The sequence below is a fragment of the Bemisia tabaci genome, chromosome 8 (genome assembly GCF_918797505.1).
Source record: "Bemisia tabaci chromosome 8, PGI_BMITA_v3".
Lineage (NCBI taxonomy): Eukaryota > Metazoa > Arthropoda > Insecta > Hemiptera > Aleyrodidae > Bemisia > Bemisia tabaci.
In genome coordinates, this window is record NC_092800.1 from 5,915,975 (window position 1) to 5,938,833 (window position 22,859).

General features: G+C 39.0%; 1 protein-coding gene and 1 long non-coding RNA gene across 3 annotated transcripts in view; one reads left to right on the forward strand and one right to left on the reverse strand.

Annotated features, from left to right (window-relative positions):
- LOC109037944 (homeobox protein abdominal-A homolog) overlaps positions 1 to 20,837 on the reverse strand; it is a 72,168-nt gene extending 51,331 nt beyond the window's left edge. The window contains exons 1-2 of one of the 2 annotated variants that reach the window (XM_019052818.2): positions 19,027 to 20,837; positions 3,802 to 3,891 (exon numbers count right to left, since the gene is read on the reverse strand). In XM_019052818.2, coding sequence (XP_018908363.2) covers positions 3,802 to 3,891; positions 19,027 to 19,573 — 637 coding nt within the window. In that variant the 5' untranslated portion in view covers positions 19,574 to 20,837. The remainder of the gene's footprint in view (positions 1 to 3,801; positions 3,892 to 19,026) is intronic. The other variant, XM_019052819.2, reaches the window with a different exon arrangement.
- LOC109037946 (uncharacterized) lies at positions 12,761 to 22,546 on the forward strand. Its single transcript, XR_002009520.2, has 3 exons — positions 12,761 to 14,562; positions 17,890 to 18,072; positions 22,078 to 22,546. It is a non-coding gene; the product is annotated as an uncharacterized lncRNA (long non-coding RNA).
- Positions 22,547 to 22,859: the final 313 nt, after the last annotated feature.

Consider the following 22,859-nt stretch of genomic DNA (forward strand, 5'->3'; position numbering starts at 1 on the left):
CTCTGGCAAAATATAACATATTCCGATTCAAAAAGGCTCATAATTTGGAAAGGTAGTGGACATGAAACCGTAAGCATAAGTTTGTGAGATACAATAATTGCTCAATTTAGTGTAGCGTGTCTATTCTGGAATCGTACTTATTTGCTCAATTATTGTTTATCATCGCTGATGAGAGATACAGTTTTGAAAAATTAAGTAATTCAAACGCATTTAATGACCTAAAGGACAGGTTTCAAACACAACAATTATTGATACTGCATTTAACCATTAAAACGGATAAACAATAATGACAACTTTAAGTATCTTACGTAAATGCATGCAAAATACAAGACGGCAGATAAGCAAAACATGCAAGAAAATTCATGATTTTGAAAATAAAATGGATAACGATGAACGATTCACCAAATGCGATTGTAAACACGAATAAATTGATCATTCTTCGCCATAGCTGTCACCGTTGAAGAATAATAACTTATGGGGGCCCCCACACTATGAGCCAATTTTAGAATATTGTGAATAAGTCAGAGTGAATTTGAAGCATGTGAAAGAAAATTTGAATAACGAGTGTACGTGGAAGTTGAACGCTCTGACGGTTCGTCTGGAATGAGAAGTGGTTGAACCGTCTCACACGTTTGAGATTGTATTTAATCTGAAGAAGAAATTGACCAGTTTTCCTCATCTGCCCATCCATGCCCCACAACTTGCAGGAGGGAAAGAGGAGGAAAAAACAGGAGATGACACCTTTTTTGCCGCGATTTCTCATTTGTCCGTACACATAGTTCGTTCTCTCCCCTCTCTAAAATTGGTTAGCTATTCACTGATCATTAGGAGTGATCAAGTAGTCACAACTGTCACAGAATCATATTTTGTATGGTTAAATGTCACGTAAAGCAATCTATGAGATCCGTCAAGATGCCAAAGGAATACGAAGAAAACCGAGAAATTCGATATATTTCATTTGATGTTCTTTACAATCTCTTGTGAGCTTTTGAAACTGAACTTTCTACGTGCCAATCTCGAGAAATTCGGTCCGAAAAGTGCGTTTTTCAGCAGTTTTACATGCTTTATCAATAGGGAAAACGTAGGTGATCGAGGTGTAAGATTTTGATATGATTTATCTTACAAGCCTCTGAGCACTATGAGCTTCTAAAATCGAACTTATCGAACTTATTATGTACCAATCTTGAGAGAATTAGGTCTACAAATGCATTTTTTGGCAATTTAACACGTGGTATACAAAAAAGTGGCACCATCGCTTAGTCGAAGATGCAAAGCTTTTTGTTCTGAACTAAGTTGACGTGGTGTCTCATCTCCCCAGTCGGCGCGAGATAATAATTTTCTCTTACATGAAAACTGCAGCCATCTAACCTCGAGTTGTGAAAATACAAAATCGTTCCAATAAACATTGCGACCATTGCATTGAGTTACGTTCCTTCGTAGGGAAAACGGTGAAGTGACCCATTAATAACGTTTACAGTATAGTAGTAAAAAACTAATGCAGAGTGATTGCTTCAGTGATAAAAAATGTTCCGATCAAAGTTCGTACCTTCTTCGACTTGACATGCTTTGACCTTTGGCAATCTACCTGCGGGCGGGGCTGTGGACCGGTCCCGTTACGTGTCCGAACTCGTCGACAAGGAAGGAAAAGACAATGGCGTTGAAGATGACGATAATGGCCGCAATCATCGCGGCCATGATGGCCGAGGAGGACTCATCTCGCCGGCCTGAATGAAAATCCAATCTCCGAGACGCGACCGCAGGGAAAAAAAGGAGGAATCGAAAACCGCAGAATCCGTGGTCGACGATGCCAGATTATCGAGCTTGAGAAAAACCGCGTATCAACATAGGTATTTTATGGGAGTTACGTGTTTATTGCCCAAGTGCTTCGGTCCGGTCGCGGGTATTCCGCAATTTTTAATGTGAACCGCAGCGAATCCTCGGAACCGGGCGGTAAAAGCTGTTACGGGAGAAAATGCATCACAATAAAAGCACGCCAACGATGCAATAACCAAGAGCGCGACGCTCCGATGGTCGCTGGCGAGGAAGACGTCGCGATGCTATGGTCGGCTACGGCTAGACGCGAACAATGGAGGGTATGGATTCGATCGACTTGAATCGATCGAAAGATAGAACCGTGAATCGATCGAAAAATTATAAAAAATCGGTGTTGATTCGATCGACATGAATCGATCGAAAAATAAACGCGTGAACCAATCGACCTCGGGTTTGTCGAACGATTTACGGATTTGTCAAACGACTCACGGGTTTATCAAACGATTTACGGGTTTGCCAAACGATTCACGGGTTTGTCTAACAATTTACGGAGTTCTCGATCGATTCAAGGATTTGTCAATCGAATCACGGGTTTGACTATCAGTTCATGGTTATCGATCGAATCGAGTCACGTTGATCGGTTCACGTTTAGATTTTTCGATCGATTCGTTCTGTAAAAACATTTAATGCCCTTTACTAACGTAAAAAGCTATAGAGAAATCATGGAAGAATTTTTTGGGCGCAATTTAATAGAGACTCTGAAAAGAATACAATTTATGAAAATTAATACACATTCAAAAACACAAATACGTTAGAAAATGCACGTGCAAGAAGTATGATGAATTAAACTTGATAAAAGCTCGATGAGTCAAGCAACTGAAGAGAATGAAATGAAGATTATTGTGAGTGGCCAAAATTAAGAAGTTATAAAGCTTCCGGTGATAAAAGATGTCAAAAGCTGATAAGCCTCTAATACTACTTCCAGCAAAATGCAAAAAAAAACCTATTTAAAGAATGAGACAAAACAATAGTTGATACGTTCTAAAATTTAACATGAAATGTTTCCTGAAAATCAAGTAATCTTGAGTGAGACATTATAAATGCAAACATTCTTTAAAAATGTCAGAGAGGAAGATGAGATAACAGACGTTGGGGAGTATAAAAAAAAAAAAAAAAAAAAAAAAAAAAAAAAAAAAAAAATTATAAAGCGATCATGCATTGTAAATCACTGTCAGGCATTCCATTTCAACATACAAAACTTATCAAGAACACGTTGAAAATAATTAAAAGAATTTGAGGGGAAATGATATAAAAAAGAAAAAAAATGAAATAAAAGGATACAAAACAAAGTGCAAAACTGAATCAGATGCATATGCTTCCCCTGTTTTTGCAGCAGTTTTATGGCTCGTATAAATGATTTTTAAATAGGTGATAAAACGCACACATAAACTTCCGAAATTGTTCATCACTAAGCATGCCTGTATCAAAATCTTTTCAAGTTGCTACCTTGGTGTCGTTAAAAATCGCATTAGTCCACGCTAATCATTTCATTAACATGACTTTTTTAACGACACCAATAAAAAATCGAGTTCAGGTAAAGCTGCTAAGTTTAGTTCAATAATTTGCCTTCTTCCCCTTATATTTTCTTCTCTTGCAAAGGATTCACTGTCTGCAATCAGTTTGATAGACCAGTCTTTCCTTCTCTCCTTTCCAGTATTGTATAGTGGATAATGTTTTGCTTTGTTAGCTTATCAACACCAAAATTAGATTGGTTCAATGCGTCTGAATTGCAGATGAAGAAACTTGATTTTAGAGAGGAGGGCATGATTTTGGTTTTCTCTTCAGTTTAACATACAGTCAAGACATCGGATTCACATAACAGTTTCGAAAAAAAAAATGACACCGAATTGAATCAATGTATGAGATGATTCATTTAATGAACTTAAACTAGAAGCAAGTAGAAAAGCGGCCGTTAAATTGCATGAAAATATAAGCGTGGTACATTATAGGCGTGAATAAAATGCCAACCTTTCTCAAAATACGATAGCAGGCCTCTTTGGTCGATTGGACAGGATAGTGAACTTGCTGTGGAGAGGTCCCGTGATCGAAGTTCAGCCGCTGAGGAAAAAACCAAATGGAAGGGATTTAACACAGAGCACATCTGAGGACGCAGACCTTAGTAACTAAAGCAGTGGCATGGTTTGATTTGCAATAAATCAACTAATCTGCTATTTAAACCTTTGGAAAAGGATCGATAAACAGGGTGTTGATCGCAATGAACACCTCAATAATCAATTCTTTACCATAGCTTCAAATAAGGAAAGATCAAAAATCAATCATTCACGCCTCGCCACTGAACTAAAGGCTTAAGATTAGGGGGTGGTTTCACAGGAAGAACACTTGATCCTCAGGCTAACGGGTTGTTTGCCTATCATTCAATTCTTCCTAGGTTCATTTTTACAGGCAGTAATGGAACAGCTCAATAGAACTGAAATAAACAATTTTACACTGGGCATGGGAACCAACAGGACATCCCTGTACAGGGAACATGTAATGACATTTAATAACTTAAGAACAGCAGGTTTAATATGAAGTCAGGTAAATCAGTCGGGTTTTTAGGGAATAGGCACTGGAAACAAATAGCATGAACCGAATTTCAGCCCCTAGTATAAATTCTATTCAATTTTCCAACAGTAGGTTGAATAATAGCTACAATCGGTCTGATTTTTAAGGATTTTGCACCCAAATAAAGTGACATCGCTGGGAAAAAAGGTCTCTTGAATCCAGAGTCCAAACTTTTAAAGAATTTGACAAGAATTACTTTTGATTCAATCGGACTTTTGCTTAAACAGAGAGCCAAGCCTCTTAATTCAAGGGGATTTCTTTCTGAATCCAGCGAAAATCGGATTGAATTGAGAGTACTTTTTCTCGTCAAATTTTTTAAGTCTGGACTCTAGATCCAACATACTTTCTTTTCCAGAGATGAATTGCTTCTACTTGGATCAAGAATGAAGTTGCTTGTCAGTAGATTTCTGCATGAGGTGGAGCAGCTTTTTTCTTGAAAAAAAAGGGATCTTTTTTGCTTCATTCAAGAACAATAATTTTTCTTGGCGGCTAATTTGAGCATATTTTTGCTAGAATCGAGTCAATCTTTTGAATCCAGTGTGAGGAGGCCTAAAAATATTCTGCCCCACGGGGCGTGAGGAAAAATCCGAAAGACAAGTTTAATTGGCGGTAGGCTCTGTCCGAACGACGATTGACTTCTTGAATGAGTGATCGGCGGGAAATTATGTCTAAACGTAGGAGGACGTTATTGGCTTCCGTCCATTGAGAGGCGTCTTGGGATTAGGCTTTGATGTTGCGTTCACTGATGCAAATACTGCCGTGCCGAGGAAAAACGCCGTATGAGCCTTCAAACGTTGCCGAATTTCCTTCGATAAAACCCGGATCTACTGGAAAAATTGTGAGTATTATTTTCCAAAATTTGCAGACAATTTTGTACGTAATTTAATGTAAAATATCTGAAAATTTCAAAAAAAAAGTATGCATTGATGTTGTCAAAAATACATTCTTTACCGAGGGAAGTTTGGCAACTATGGAATGTTCATACGGCGTTCTTTCTTAGCACTGCAGAATAGGCGAATCGCCGGCTTTATCTCTCATGCAACGTTAGCGGCGCAATAAGGAAATAGTGTATTGCACTATGAATGCTGCATTACGGTTCGGGCCTTTTGTTCGTGCATCGAATGCTTCGCGGGGCGAGGTGAAGAAGATTCCGACTTGTCAAATTGCCGGGACCTCCACCTTGGTGCCGCCGAGGGTCGATAATTTCATGAATGTTAGTTGACGCTGATGATGGGGCATTTCTAAGTAGACAACTTGCGTTCAGATACCTCTGCTGAAGGCATTATCTCATTTAAAAAAAAATCGCTCTAGCAACAAGTTATTTAAATCGATTTTAGCCGAGAGAAACCAAGTTCTTTTTTCGGTTAAATAAAAAGACTGCTCGTAAAATGGAGCTCTTGCAAATGTGGGGAATTTGAGATTTAAATGTTATTTCTGGTGTGAACTTTCGCGAGAAACATGTTGGTGCCACTGGTTTTCTCTGAAACAAATTGTAAAACTCCAAAAAAGCTCTTAAAGTTGAGGTCGTAGTAGAGGGGATATTCTTCGCTATTCTGAGAGTCCGCCTCTATAACTAGTCAAAATCTCCATGCAAAGATAGGGAACAAATACAGTAGCAGGGTTGCCGTGTTTTCAGTTTTGGAGTTTCCAAACAAAATGGCAACCCAGCTAATACATTTTTATCTTATCTTTGCATGGAGAGTTTGACTGGATATAGAGGCGGATACTCGGGGTAGCGTGCAATATCCCCTCTATTACGGCCTCCACTTTGAAAGCTTTTTTGAGCTTTGGGGTTAATTTCAGAGAAAGCTAGAGGTAAAATCTTGTTTCTCGCGACATCTCACACACAATTCAGTACGTAAATCGCAAATTCCCGACACATGCAAGAGCTCCATTGCACGATTAATAGTGTAAGGCGCCACAAACTTTGGTTCCCGGAACCAAAGTTCGATTTTTTTACCGCCGCGACATCTCACATAAAATTCAGTACTTAAATCGCAAATTCCTGACACAAGCAAGAGCTCCATCAGACGATTAATAGTGTAGGTGACACAAACTTTGGTTCCAGGAACCAAAATTCGGTTTTTTTGACCCAAAATTTCGGTTCCGCTATACATGAAAAGAGTCCTCCCCGTACGTACTTCCCGGTTCAGGGCGATGAGAATTTTTTGTGTCACCGCATAAACGGCAACGCCCAGATCCCTAAAACAGAAGCTGCTACGGAAGTCGGCAAACAGCCCTGTCCCCGAAAGCAGATCTTTGAGAAGGGTGGGAATAGGCCACGGAGACGAGGCCGCAGATAGTTTAGGCCACGGATAACGTCAAACCCGAGTGACTAAGGAGACGCCGCTGTATTTCATAAGGAGGGTTACTGTTCCACACCACAACAGGTCATAAATTATTTTTAGCCCTACTTAAAAATAAAACACGTGTTGCAGCGTCCACAACAGCGGAATGCTAAAAGCCACCGAATGATGTGCGAGCCTCACCAGCGGGCACAAAGTAATCGATCCTATTGGTGGAAGCTGCAATGGACGTAATAGACTAACTCGGTAGATGAGCAAAATAGGTCTATCAAATAATCCGCAGGCTAATCCCGACTGAAACTGTCCTATCGTGCCGTGATGAGGAAAAACGTCGTATGCGCCATCATGCAGGCCCGATTCCCTTCGACAAATAACGAATTTTTAGGAAAATTTTAGACAATTTCTCTTCCGATTTTTTAGAGGATTTCTCTCGTAATTTGATCTATAAAGCTTGAAACTTTCAAGAAAAGACGTTCACGGCTATCTTCAAAAAATAAATATTTTCTGAGAGGAAATTTGGCGACATTCGAATGTTCATACGGCGTTTCAACTTAGCACGGCAGTACCGCGATGAGTTTTAAAACTTCCTCAACCTGTTCTCTTTGGTTCGTGGATGATTTAAAGTAATGGAGTCGTTAGTGTTTACAATATTTTCTTACGGTATTAACAGGTGACTTTAAAATCTACGGGACTTTAATTAATTTCTGGTGAAGAGCATGACTGTTCATCGCGGTTCTGATGATGCTGAATGGAGAGTTGTACAAGAAGAGTATAATGCTTAATATGAATGTACTCCATGATCAGAGTTCACAGTATATGTAATAGATCGATACATTTAAAAATGAACAATTTTACAGCTCTGTACCATCACAGATGGGTATTTTCAAAACCGTGTATTTAAGAAGTCAAGATGATTTTTGTAAAATCCCTGTGATAGTGCTTTATCTTAAAAACCGAGGATATCTTTGTGCTTAAATGCCTTGCTTACTTGGTAGTTTCCAGTTATGACACATAATCAATCAATTTTCAAACTCCTCCAAATTTGCGATTACTGATTCGCAAGAGCTTGGATCCTTTAGGATGTGCAGAGTTAGGAAAAAAAAATTCTGAAAAATATTCGATCTTGCTGTATACTTTTAAAGCTTTTTACGACTAAGCTATTCAACAAGTAACCACAGGTCATCTGGCAGTTTCTTATGCACGTCAGCTTTTCGCAGATCGCGTCATGTTATTCAGCATTTGAAAAAGGATCGTCTACTTTCTTTAAATTTCGGGAGGTGGTAAAGAGACTTTCAAAATCGACAGAATAAGTTGATAGTCACTTCAAAACTACGGAATGTGCATTAGGGGCATTATAATGAAGAATGTTTATAAACTCGAGCAGTAGTTTTTATAATAAGTTTTACAGTAAACGCCAAGCATGTGTCACATTGAACTTTCATCCTGCCGTGCTAAGGAAGAACGCCGTATGAGCTTTCAGACGCTGCCAAATTTCGTCTGATAAAATACGAATTTTAGAGGCAGCTTGTGGAGATTTTTCTCCCAATTTTTCGGAGAATTCAATTTGAAATTTATTCTACAGTATGCGAAAATTTCGAAGAAAAGTTTTCATGAGTTTCCGAATGTTTCATGAGGGAAATTTGACAACATCAGGATGTTTATACGGCGTTTTTCCTTAGCACGGCAGCAACCATGATGTGACGTAATCCTGGATTTTCGGGTGAAAAAAAAACAAACTTTGACCCAGAACCTAGGAATTCCTTCGACACGCGTCGAGAATGACATACGCCTCGCAGGTGGATTAAAGCCCCCTCTCGACGAAGGCGTTTCGTAGCCGCGGCTGAATTATGGGCGCGATTTGTCACTATCGTAGTGATTACTGTCGTAGAATAGCGTAATTATGCCCATTTGCGCCACAAAAAATTACTCGAAATGAGCTTGATATAGCTGGCTAACTCCGAGAGCCCGTTTCTACTGCCGGTTGGTATTCCTCGCGAGGAAAACTTATCCGACTCGACTGGCTGCGGGAACTGGTTTCAGGGCGAGTGCGCTGATCTCACAGAAAAATGCCTCTTTCCAACGCTGCCAAACATCCATCGTTCTTATCACAGTCGTTGCCAATTTACTTCCCTCATGAAACAACCTAACTACATTTCAACTCGGTGATGTGCCTGTTGCAAAGTGCGAGAATTTGCGAATTGATAAATGATTCCAAAAACAAATTTTACGGAAAGAACGATGGTGCTATTAAAAAATGTTGAAATCACTTCTCAAACTCAAAAGAAACCGTTGTAGGATCCGACACATTCAAAACAGTCACTTTTACGCGATCGGATTCGGTGCACTCATGACGTCACAGTACAGGACAAACCTGGTCTCCTCATCAAGCGGCTGCCAATTCCTAATCGAGACATACATTGTAGGCGATGAAGAGATCAGGTCGATGAATCGATCGAATGCTTCTGATGGACTGTCGATGGTCATTCGATAACGTCGAGATCAGGATTGTCATGGACTGTGACGTCACGAGTCTACCGGATGCGTTCCATGCGTAATAAAGATTGTTTTGAAAATCTTTAAAACTATGAACGGATATTATCGAAACACGTACAAAATTGACCTGTTTGAAGGCAAAAACCCTCCAGAAACACGAATTGAGACTGACTGTCGACTTAATATGTAGTTAACTGTGAATTATTTGTTTCTTCAGAGCTTTAGTGTTTAACGAACAATTCTCCTCGAATATCTGGGCATCAGGCAAGCTGTCTTTCTTTCTTCCTGCAAAATGCCTCACATACACGTGCATTTTTTTCAAGCGCGCATTTAAAAGGCTGCATTTTATTCCAATTCCTCACGTCACTTAAATTGCTCGTTAGTTTTACATTAAAGGTGCGATTTTGTAAGGTCTTGAAATAAAGCCTCAAGTCAAGCAAACACAACCATTTTAATTTCCATTGGAATGATATTTATCCGAGAGAAAAATGAATCTAGTTAACGCCTCAGTTTGAAAGGAAATATTTATTGACATGACTCAGTTCCAAAATCTACGTGAATATTTTTTCCCTTCTTCTCTAGGGGGTTAATGACTAACAAACACAACAGAAACGGGTATAACCAAGGCTAAAAAACAACAAAATATAAAGCCTGAGAACATTGGGGTGGTTTCAAACCTCTCCTCGACCAGGAAACAAAAATATATAACAAATTATAAAAATAAAAATACCTAGCTCCCATTTCGTGCTAAAAAAAATGTGATGTTTTGTTACCGTGAAATGGGGGTCTAGGTTTTTGATTTTTAACATTTTTCATATATTTTTGTTTCCTGGTTGAGGAGGTGGTTGAAACCACCCCGAAACGTCCTAGACTTTAAGTTTTGTTGTTTCTTAGCCTTGATTGCCCGTTTTTCTTGTGTTTTGTAATTGAATTATTCAGGCTATTTTCGTATATTGGTGTTAAAGACTTAGTTTTGTTAAAACACCTTTCAAGTCAATGTATCTACCAACCAACCAACCGCAAGAGGAGAAAATCAAGGAATTAATTTTCCCAAGTAATTTTAAATTGAAGATCACTACCCCGACTAAAGCAAAAAAAACCTCTAAATTTCAAGCTCGGCATAGAGGCGTAAGACCGGTTAAAATTGCGAGTCTCAGGTCTTGCTGATTCAACCCCAGATCCTCTTACATATTCATCAACTATTGATTCTGGGTGGCAGATGAGCGTCTCGTAAAAGGCGCGTCCTTTTCTTCCTCTTCTTCTCTTCCAGAGGGGGAACGGGACGCTCTGCTTACATCCTCGCGACTTTCAAATCGCCCTTCTCACATTTCGGCTCAGAAGGGACGACCCTTCGTGTCTCAGTCCCTCCTCCCAGGATCAAAAGCCATCTTCCCGGGTCTCGGACATTAATACAGGTTGAGATCAAATGTCTACGGTTTGTTTACTATTAGGTCGGTCTCACTGAAACCCGAAACACATGGCGTACGCGCGGCCGATTTCAAAGATGACGGAATGCAGCGGAAACCAGCCGGCCACTGTTTGGTGTGGATGGTGCTTTTCCCACATTTTCATCCTCAAATGAGAAATGTCATATCTTGAAGGAATTGCACTGTTATCCTTTGAACATGCTTTTTTCATTTTTTTCGAAGGATGAAGCCTCGAATATTAGTTTTGATGAGTGCAGTTGATGAAAGAAACAAAATAATGGAAGGCAATGTATTGACTAAAAGATTATTAGATAAGTTCGATTGGGAAAATTGGGTTGATTTCATCGTAACTTTTCGTGAGACACGAATTAGTTTAGTGCTTCAATTTCAGAGGCGAGTTTTACTTCAACCGTTTTGTCATAAAAACGGTCCCCAAACTGACGATGAGAAAATTTTGAAAAACCGTGAGGCGAATTGGGCAGAGCTGAAAACCAATTTCACGGTGTTGAACTTTAATTGCTTCAACTTCCCACGCGGTAATTTTAGAATGAAATAATGCCTCTTTTTTTGGAGAATAAATTTAGGACCCTTCCCATTCACAACCCTTCCCTCCACCGGTGAGCAATAATTAGGAGCCGATGCCTAGTAAAACTATGACGTCATAAGAGCGTCCGAGCGCCCAGGCACCCCCCTCCCTTCTCAACCCCTGCCATTGCCAAAAAAACGCCGCATGATCATTTGAATTTGGCCCGATTCTCCCAGATTATATATTGGTTTTGTGCAAAAGTTGCGGAGATTTCTCTTCAAAATTTTCCGACACATCCTGATCTTTGATTTAAAATCTGTGAGAAGTTCTAAGAAATTCTATATGTTTATGAAAAATTTTATTTTGATCGACAACAAATTGGCAATCTCTAAATGTCAATGTATCGTTTTTCCTCAGCACAGTATCCAAGTCTCAGATAAAAAATATTGACTGCGTATTTTTCGTTGGTATACGGAATAGTATATTGTAAACTTGTAAACGATACCAAATTGACAACGTCGGATCATCTTGTACAGACGCCGCTGCGTGCCATATAAAAGCCAGATTAATAAAAACAATAGCATTCATTTGGACCGGCTGACGGAATTCTCAAGATCCGCCGTGTTTTTAATAAAAGAACACACTTATAAAACGAGGATAAAAATAATTTTATACCTTGATTAAAAGACTTATCGACAGCGCCCCGCAGCTAGCAGAGGATACGTGCGGGGATTTAGTTAACTGTCTTTTTACAACCGTGATTCATTGCACTTTTTATTAATTGGTCTTCTGTAAAATCACAACGTGGGGGGTTACAATTTTTACGGCCGGTTTTTGAACTTTTGTCATGAATCGAGCTTTAGCGCCAATGTCAAGGATTTTTTTTTAAGTTGAGCACGCGTAACTGTCACATCAACTCAATGTGGCCGTGACTACAGTACTTTTCATTTTTTTCTGTATGATCGAAACTTTCGTTTAAGCCTGCGAGACTATAGGTAAAAGTTATTTATTTGTAAATTTAATTAAATTTAGAAATTCATCACGAAGAAAATGGACTAAAATTATTTTATTTTGATACCCTCAGCGTACATTGATGGTAATAATTAAGATACATCCACCCTCAACCTAAAATCCACGTGAATGTGTTTTCCGGAGTTATTTGATAATCATTTAAACCTCACTCTAAAACTCTTCGGTTTTGGGCTGCATAACCTTAACTAACAATTATACTTTCTTGTTGCCGAAATGATAAGTTCCTTTTTATTTTAATCTCTACCCTGGCTGTAAATTTCACGACCTTACGAGTAAATGCAGTGTAAACCATTTTCTTGAAACTTAGGAATCCGACCGTGTATACGAAAACATGAGCAGAACACTGGAAAAAAAAAACACATTGGATCTAGAGTCCAGACTCTTAAAAACATAGCCATGAAAAAATACTATTGATTCAATCGGATTTTTGCTTAAATCAAAAGGCAATCCGCTCAAATTAAGAGGCTTGGTTCTTGATTTAAGCTAGATTCTGATTGAATCAAGTGTATACTTTTTCTTGTCGATGTTTTTAAGAGTCTGGACTCTAGATCCAATGTTGTTTTTTTTCCAGTAAACGTTCAAAAAATTCGTAGCAATTTGGTTTGTGGTCCAACCAATTCAAAGGTTGCCATCACCGAGGGATTCCTGATATTCATTTTCGAGGAAAATTGTAAATTTTGGATTTCCACGCACCAAATCGTCGCTCCTGCGTATATCATTCTCCGAGTGAGACCCGTTTTACGAATGAATCCATACTATCTGAGGTTCATACGGAAAATCGAGCTACGCCTTTACGGTAAAGAAGCGACAAAACTTGACGCTCCCCGGTGCATCAATCCAAGATGGCGTTGGGCCACGTGCAAGTCGGCTGAGGAACGACATTCTAAGGCAAAGACCCGGGACTTGTTGCCGGAGATTAATTGGAAGCCACTGAGCAGAAAGGATGTTTCTACTAAGGGAGCTATGAAAAACCGCGCATCTGATGTAGTTTTATAATGGGTCGTAGGTTTTCTTTTTTAAAAGTCTGTTGGGATGGACCTCTCTCTGGGGCTTAATGATGTCCAATTGAGCCACGAAACCCCACTCGTCAGGGACGTCCCAACATCAAACGCGGCTGTCAAATTGTCGGCAAATCAATCCGAGACGCAATCGTAGAGGTTACTTAGAGGAAACAACGTAACTTTATTTCTGCCGTGGTAAGGAAAAATGTCGTATGATCCTCAAAATATTGCCAATTTTTTCTTAGTGATACAAGTATTTTTAAGGAAACTTGTGCAGGTTTTTCTTCCAATTTTTCAGAGAATTTTATACTCAATTTTATCTAAAATATCCGAAAATTTCAAAGAAAAATATTCACACCTCTCCTGGAAAAAAATGTTTAGCGGGAAAAATTGACAACATCCGAATCTTTATACGGCCTCTTTCCTTCGCGCGGCAGATTTTGACGGTGGGGAATTTTTGCTTTCAGAAGGATTTTTCCTGAAAACATTTTATTCGTTTGATCCTTGATTGCAGAGTTCAAAAAATTGAAGGATCAGCAATTCCTCAGTTTAGTCTAGAGTGACTCCTTAAAAATTTAATAAACAAAGATTCAGCGCCTTGGTTGAAAACTAGAGGTTCAGGGAGCAAAGTGAGAAAAATAAATATACTGATCATAACAGAAAGTCTGAATGAAGAAACTAATTACTCTCACTCGTTAAGGGGCACCAGTTGACGAATGTGTGTGAAACTTTTTCAGAAATAATACACACCCGAAATGAGCTGACTAAAGCTCCGCTCAAATCTACCTACTACAATATTAAAATTATTTTCAGCCAATTTAGCTCAAGTTTTAAGGCCTAGCAATTTGCACGCTCTTCACAGAGAGCGATAAAAATCTTTTCAATTTTTTCGAGGGACGGTAGATTAAAATCAAGAGACACATTTTGAGCTATCACTGAAAATTAGCATTGGCTCTGTCTCTGCGAAGCATACCGATTAATGACTCCGCTCATAAAATGCAAATTAGTAAAATTGTGCATTCGATCATTATGCCCGAATGTGCGGAACGAAATGATTAATGTCTTCGCCTGAGATTAAGCCACATACTCCGGACCGTAATAAAATTAAATATGGACCTCGTAAAATGTAGTGTGGCGAGCATTTTAGTGCGCGGAATTTGTACCAGCGCTTACACTGTACGTGAAGCATTGTCATTGCATTTCATACGCTTCTCTTTTTTGCCCGTTAATTTCAACAATAGAGGAAGCTCATCTCAACAATGGGATGAAACCGAAAATTTCAAATTTCCAGAGGCACCCTCCTTTCAATGAATAATTTTTTCAATGCGCTAATTGTTCAAGCGGTCGAACAGAGAAATTCGGAATTCAAAATAATACAGGTAAATTTGTCTAATTTTTACGGATTCGGTGATTTCAAAATTGGTCATTTTACCGTGAAAAAGATTCGGAGGATTGGACAGATTTAATGCAGCTGAAAACTTTAAGTAAACTTTAAACGTCAGTGAAATAAGGGTTTGTTGCCGCTTGTTCCGACTTAAATGAATTTCCAAATGATAAGAACATTACCATCGGAGAAACTAAAAAAAATTTTATGAAACTGAGTTCGAAGTATTCAAAAAATTGTCAATAGATCTATGCAACCCGAATGTTTTAATTTGCAATGCTAAACGCCACCAGCTTTGCTGCAATTTAGAATGATCCTTTGTACACTTAAACTTGGAATCTTTTTGCCCATTCAAGTGACTGATTCACCTCAAATTTTCTTCATGGGTTCCAAAGCGATTTAAATATTAAAATAAATACGTCCTTAATCTCTAATCCTAAAGAATAAATACACGAATTCTGACGAACTTTTAAACAATACATGAGAACGCAGATTTTTTACATCAGTTTACACACAAATGTAACACAGTTAAATTTGTTAATATCAGTTAAGTCACATGGAGTCAATTATTGGTGGTCGTTTTATCGGAAAACTGTTCTAAATCAGAAAAATTAACGTCCATTCCAAAAATCGAGGTTTTTTGATATGATGCGTTAAACTCACATCTTGGGAGTTTTTGCCCGAAATTTTCTGGTAGCTATCTGACATTCATGTGCATTTATTTTCAGTGCGTGATTTCATTCAATCTTCTTTAAAAACAGTCGGATTTTATCAAAGTGACTAGAGGTTAACACGTTTTAACTGGCCGATCCAAATTAGTTGGAAATTTTAAAGACAATACATATATCTCGAATTTAAAACCTGCATTCATCCGCTGTTATTATCATTTGACGCTTCAGTAAAAGGCTGCTAAAATTGGTTTGGAAATCTAATATTAAATTGCCACTAGTTTAAGGTCAAAATCCTAACTTGCGAATACCAAGGCGTATGCGATAAAAATTCCGATTATGAGATTCATGTAAAAATGAGTTTAGAGTGTTGAGGAGGATGAGTTGGAAAGGTGAGAGGACCAAAATTCTTCAACGGGGTAAAAGTGAGCGCATTTTTGTCACACGCAGGTGACAGGACCAAATCTCTGACTCTGGACCCCAGGAGATGAACACCTAAAAGAAATTCAGGCTGCATGAGCTCCGTTCAGGGTGGGATCAGCTTTATGCGATACACGGCACAAAAGAAATGAGAGAAAGTAATTCTAGGAAAAAGGACGGTCTTTTTGTCATTCTTGTCTCGCACCGCGGTGTGGCGCAATGCAACCCGTTCTCCGGGAGAGCGATAAAGGTGTTTCTTTTGTTCTATTGCGATGTGAGGTTCTATTGTACATCCAGATTCAGTAGCAGTCTCTTGAGAAGACACAGAGAGGCACAAGATAGACGAGAAAACCGCTATAATGGCCACTCTTTTGTCTAATAATTTCCTTAAGAAAACGCATTAAAAAGGACACTGGCGAGACTTGAACTCTCACAGAAATTCAGCGTTGACGCCGCGCGATTTATTTCATTAATTGGGCGTTAATCTGAACGATATCGATGTATTCTAAAAAGAATGATGTTCACTTTTTGGCATAAGAACTCCGGTTGCTTGAAAAATAGATTGCGTGTTTGGACACTGTAGTTCAATCAGAATATTGAATGGTGATATACGGATTCTGGAAACTGTACGTTGACAGTAGCCTTCTATTATTGAATAAGTTTTCTTTGGTTTCATTAGTATTGTTTTTCTCACTTTAAAATCGGAAAATACAACACGAAGAAACTTTTAAATGATTTTTACCGACAAAATAAACTGAAACTAGGATTCATCGGTTACTATCATAGGTATCGATAGAAATCACAGGGGATTTGGATTTTGAAATAAAGTAGGTATTTTTGAGCGTGCATGTTTGCTAGGAAATGGGTGCCTGAAATTGCTCCTTTGGGATCAAAACTCACAAGAGGTAGATAGACAAGTAAGAAAGAAGTTGAATCACCAAAAACTTTCCAACGGGCTTGTAATCTAAAAAAAAAAAATTGCTCACACGAAAAGAAATGTCACACTCGATAAAACATGCTTCAAGAAAATTTCTCCCATTACAAGACAGAAAATCTCGAATTTTCTTCCCAAGTATAATCATGTGTTTTGTTTACCCGACATACTCATGCATGTGCCAGAGGCATTACGTAAAAAGACAAATTGACCGCTTACTTTTAGAATGGAGACGCTTAATTTTTAATTTGTTATTTGATGCGCTTCGCGATTTTAGTTTGATTCAATGAAAGGAAAGAGAGAATTCGTTGTCACAGTGACACCTAAGAAAAATGATGTGAAATTCACCAAACTTCTAATGCAACTGATCAAACGAATTGGCTTGATTAGAATTCTTGGTTTGCTCAGGAAAGCCGAAGAAGAAAGTTGGTTTTGAACATTATTTTATAATTATTATTTTGTTTATTTATTTTTATGTACTTCGACCACCTCTGTTAACATCTTGTGGAACAGAAAAGCTGTTAAGCTTTCTTCTTAAATCAATGGAATTAAATTGATTCTTTTCAGGAATTAAGATGACGGAAATGTATAGATGTTTCAAGACGGTATTTTTAGGAATGGGCAGTGAGAGTTAACATTGATCATAATTGTCTCTTTGATACATCAATGGAACCCTCATAATTTATTAATCCTTTATTTAAGTATCCTTTATATTAGTAATTTATAAAATTATTGGGGTTTAGGCTACTTGTAATGAAAATAAATACTAAGGTATTAGCTGAGTTCCTCCACAATTTTGCGAACTTACTGTCAACAGATTAAGGTAATTTTCGGTAATTAAAAATGTAGACATCCTCTAGCGCATTGTTTTTTTAGTAAAGCATGACCTGAGTTCGCATGATATGGAAGAAAAAATCGGCTAATAGCTCAGTATTTGTTTTCATTAGTAATTAATCAATTATCCTCATATATTTATTTCATAAATTAAACATTAATGGTGTTTGATCGCGTCAAATTTAATTTGCGCGTTCGTTTTAATCGCATTCGGTCAATTTTATTGTTTACTTTAATTTTTTTGTTACAAAACAGCGCAATTCCTTGGTTTACTGTTCTTCTACACTCAGTTGTAGCTACTATTTTTGTTTAAAAAGCTGTAAGCAAACTTTAAAACATACGCAGATAACTTTCTTCGAGAAGAAGGGACCTGATACATTCTTATCGCTTTTGTTGTATGCGGTACATTGCCACACTTAACTTAATCAATTAAGACTTAAAATTGACGATATTCTTTGTTTTCCAGGATGGGTGTAGCTTGGCTGAATCGTACGAAATGTTTAGAAGCTGATCTTCAGACGACCCGCCGTTTTTTCAAGAAGTCAATCGTTCATTTTGAAGATACCGTTTGAATTGGAATTCAGAATACGTGCTGCGTATTTTAACCTGCTACATTCTGTAGTTCCTTACGCTAAACTCGGAAAATGCGGTATATTCATTGCGTCATTTCTCCTGTAAAAGTAAAGGCTCCGTTTCAAATATATTTTGGGAGAATCCATACACCCTTGTCAAGCAATTGTCATTTTGATTTGAGTCGCCGTATTATAAACTATCAAATTATGATAGATCTATAATACTTTGGACTTCAAAATCACCAATGAATGAAACAAACAAAATCACATATAGGTTGAGCCCCCGTGCAGACATGTCTACGTGACCGATTAAGCTATTAAGCTGTCATTCTAATCACTTTGCAAAAAGACTGATACTTATTGAAGCCAATTTGGGTTAATGATCGAACGTTATTTATAATTACGGCGTTCCAGCGAGAAAGAGGTCAGCAGTTTAAGTATGCTGAAAGTTATGTAATACAAATAAGAAAATCACAGATTGGTTTTGAATGCAAAATGAAGTCATTCACCACGACAGAAAACTTTCTATTAAACATGAAATACTTTAATTTAGCTATATGCTTCATAATTTAAGATAAGGCCCCACGTCGGCTAGAATTACCATGGGAATGTATTTTCCTTCGTTTAAGCTGAGTTCTAGAGATCTTAGGGTTGCGTTAGCTCAAACAATTGTTAAACTCTTCAAATTGATTATTACAGCTTTCAAAATCCCCTCTCAAACAGGAGATGAAAGTTATCAGAGAAACAAACATACGATTAGCCACACTCCTACATGCTTTTGGTACCAACCCAGATATAGGATTGAATCGACCACATTTTCGGTGCAATCCATCAATTTTCAAGCTAATGAAACCAGAGTGATGGTCAAATTTTATACTTGGCGCCAAGATCAACCAGGAATATGGTTACACGTATCGTCTTTTTGCCACGTACAATGAACTACGCCAAATCAGTCACACGTGTCTGGACGGGTCCCTCCCCAATTCGGTGACAAAACCCACACAGAAAACGAATCAAAAAGCACTGCTAACCTGATAAATGCATCCACGGGTACCTAGGAATGTCACCCATCTGCTGTCCGGTGGTGCCCGAGCTGGCAGGGGTGGTGCACGTGGAGAGGTGGTCCATGGCCGAGGCCTGGTAAAACTGCGACACGATGGACGAGGGGGTGGCCGAGATGGCCGCCGACGAGCCGTTCTGCAGGGGGTTGTAGACCATCGAGTCCGGCTGGGGGATGCTCCCGGTGTAGCGACACGATTTGTCCCCGGAGACGGCATCGAGGGCCGCCGCCAAATTGGCCGAGGTCTGCGAGGAAAAGGCCCCCATGGACCCGGGGCCGCCCCCCGCGAAAGCTGCCGCCACCTGGGCCTGATTGTGGTGGACGTAGGGGTACATCCTGGAAGCTGCACTAACTAGGGACGAAGGCGGGGAACTAGACGAGTTGGAGGAATTGTTGGCCACGTGGGAACTACTGTAATTGACGGCTGAGGTCGAGTCGGCCGATGCAGCCGAGCTGATGACGACGGAGGGATGACTGAACAACTGGTGATGGTACTGCTGATGGTACTTGGGTAACATACTTCGGCCTGATCACTTAACTGAATTAAATTGTTTCTGTTTACCTGCACACATGGCTGCACATTCACTTGACACTAACAACAAGAGCACACACTGAGTATCCCGCGATCGGAAAGGGAGCACGTGTCAATAATTTATTGGAGCACGGAGTAATCCTGTTTATGAAAATTCGGGCGGGAACGGTGTCGTTTGGGCGATCAGCCGGTCATTACTGAAACCACGAAATGAGTCGGAGGAGATCACAAAACGCTGTTAAGCACTCGATAATTCGGCCGCGGGAGGAGGATCACTGGGCGGAAAGTTGATAATGTATGTTCGTACGCGTCCGATTGTTTAATATATTTTTTCTCGCTCGCTCATTTGCGGAATGGCTAAAAAATGGTTATTTTTCCGCGTCCTTTGTTACATTTTACAACTCGGAGAGGAGGCCCGGCTCAAAACCCTAGTTATATGAAAACGTTTATGACTTCACTCAATGGCACTTACCTAGTGTCTTTGAATTTCGAAACCTTTCCTCTTTCTCCCTCCTACGGCGCCGGCGAACGACCTAACAGCCAATCAAACTCCCGGCCACTTCCGCCCCGACCAATGGCAGCGCTCGCCTCCGACCAGCAAGGCGGGATGCTATAAATGAACAACTTCACTGCGCGCTCGATTCTCTGCTCTCAACTCATTCTAGCGCACGTAAATCAATGCCCGTCTCTCTCGCTCGCTCGCCCTCTCTCTCCCTCTCCCGCCGCGCGCGTCGCTCTCTCCCTCTCTCCCGCGCGTTGATAAGACTTATCTCGCATCTTCCTCCTGTAACGTCTTCTTTTATATTTATATATATGATTATGATTATTATTTAGAAATGCTGAAACAGCAACAATAATTGTCCATTCTCTCTCTTGTAAAAAGCCACGTGTTCCCCTCTCCCGATTGTCCCCGGGACGAATCTTTTTCGAACTTGAGACTGGCAGCGCGGACCCGTAGTGCCATCTATCGGCGAAGCGCTGAACTTTTTCCGCTCCGCCAGGGGTTCTCAAAAACCTTAATGGTTTGTTTATTTTTGGTCGCATGCCCGAAGAATTGATGATCCAGAATTGCCTCGGTTTCGATCCCTAACTCCGTGTTGGATTACCTCTAAATCAGGTTGATGGACTCAGCTTTTCATCGGTTTCAAACCCCCCTGCGCTCCTCGGATCTTTCTCTTCTCCATTGTGTTGTCGTTCATTGGCCGATCTCCATCAGGGGGGAAAAGTTAGTATGTAATAGATGCTTTTGCTTTTTCTTTGAAAATACTCACGAGGCTCAAGAAAAACAACCCAATAATATGCAATAGTGGCAGATCGTGTAAACATTAGGGCCATCCTTTCTTGGGTAAGAGCACAGAAGAAGAGGAATGATTGAATCAACTGAGGACTGGCTCATTTTGATTAACAATCGATAAGATCAAATGCGCACTGCCACGCTAAGGAAAAACGCCGTAAGAACATCCGAATGACGCCAAATCCCTCCTGATAAAAGATATATTTTGGATGAAAGTTTCCTTTATTTTTCTTTGCAATTTTCAGATATTCTAGATTGAATTGCAAGCAAAATTAGCCGAAAAATTCAAAGAAAAATATGTACAGCTTTCCCAATAAATTCCTGTTTTAAAAGGGAAAGTCGGCAACGTCTGAAGATTCATACGGCGTTTATCCTCAGCACGGCAGGAGAGTCGAGCTAACTTCGAAAATTGTTTGCGTACAAGAAGTATGGTAAAATCATCCCTTTATGGTCGACGCCAAAGCAACTCTGGACTGTGGTTAAAGTTTTTGGCCTATTTTTTCCTTGAAAGACCACTACCTACTAATCCTACCTGACTTTTCAGTTGTTGCCCCATCTCCAACTGCGGTAATACTAAGGCCCTATTTTTTTAGAAAAAATTTAATGCATTTTATTGAAAAAAAAAATGGAGTTGACCTACAGATTTTACGAGCCTTTTCACATGTTCCTTATAACTTAGTATTTTTTATTATAAAATCAAATAGCGATTAAAACGTAACGCTCTGTTTTCAAGCTTTTAGCCGTTAGGATCATGAAAACTGTAAGAGAGCTATAGAGGCAATTTTTTCTGAAATTCAATATTCCATCGCACTTTCCTCTTCAGGTTGAGATTACATAAAACATGCTGAAAACTTCATGTGATGCTCCTTACTTTAGTAGCGTAAAGGCAGCTTTCAAAAAAGTCATGAAGGTAACAGATCACGTCTTTGCATCTGAAGCCACTTGTCAAGGGTATTTTGCGCAGATGTTGTGCAGTATTTGGGGAGAGAAAATATTCAGTATTCTCACTAGGGCATGTGCAAAACAAGGAGAGTTATTTTACCAATATTTCCTTCGATAAATAATGCACCACCGCATGCAAGAGAATCGAACTATCAACATAGTTGATGCTATTTTAATAATATTTTTCCTTCGTTAAGAGGAATTTGGTCCTGTATCTTAGTTCTAATTTGGTGTAAATTTTCTTTTTTTTATAGGTTCAGCAGTTGCGTACGCTACCATATTTGGTACCAAAAAGAGATCAAACATTACTGGTTGGATAAAAACATGGACAGGCGGAGATCTAACGGAGAATGAGAATTACTCTAAGTGGATAACAAAGTCATTGTCACCAAAAAGCTCATCATGAAAATAAATGCAAAATTTCTGTAAAGATTGGAATTCCGAACAAAGAGGAAAGAGGGATATAATCCCTGAATAGTTCGATTAGGGAGGAGTATGCATTACATGGCACAGTGGCAGAGTGAAAGATAGGGTGGTTTTAGATTAAATGCATGGAGTAAAAATTGTCAAAACTATTATCAGGTATATGATTCTGTACAAGGAAATTGTTTAATGGATGATAGTTATTTCAAGTCTAGTTTTCTTTTTAACTCATGTCCTTTTGACAAATCCCTATAAACATCGAACATTGCCTAATGTCTTCAGATAAAATACGTCTTTTCTGGGGAACGATTGACTTGTTTTCTTTGATTTTTTTGGAAAATTTTCCTTACGATTTCATCTAACGTAGCTAATAATTTCAAGTAAAAATAACTATAATTTTTCCCAAAAAAGAATATTAAGTAGGGAGAGATTTGGCAATCTTGGATGTTCATACGATGTTCTACTAAAGGAAGGGAGCTTACTAAGTGACACTAAAATTCTCTGATTGACAATACCAAGAAAGTAAAGAGTCGAGTATCGGTGGCGAGGCGTGAATGATCGATTATCGATATTCCCTCCTTTGAAGCTGTGTTAGAGAATCGATTATTGAGGT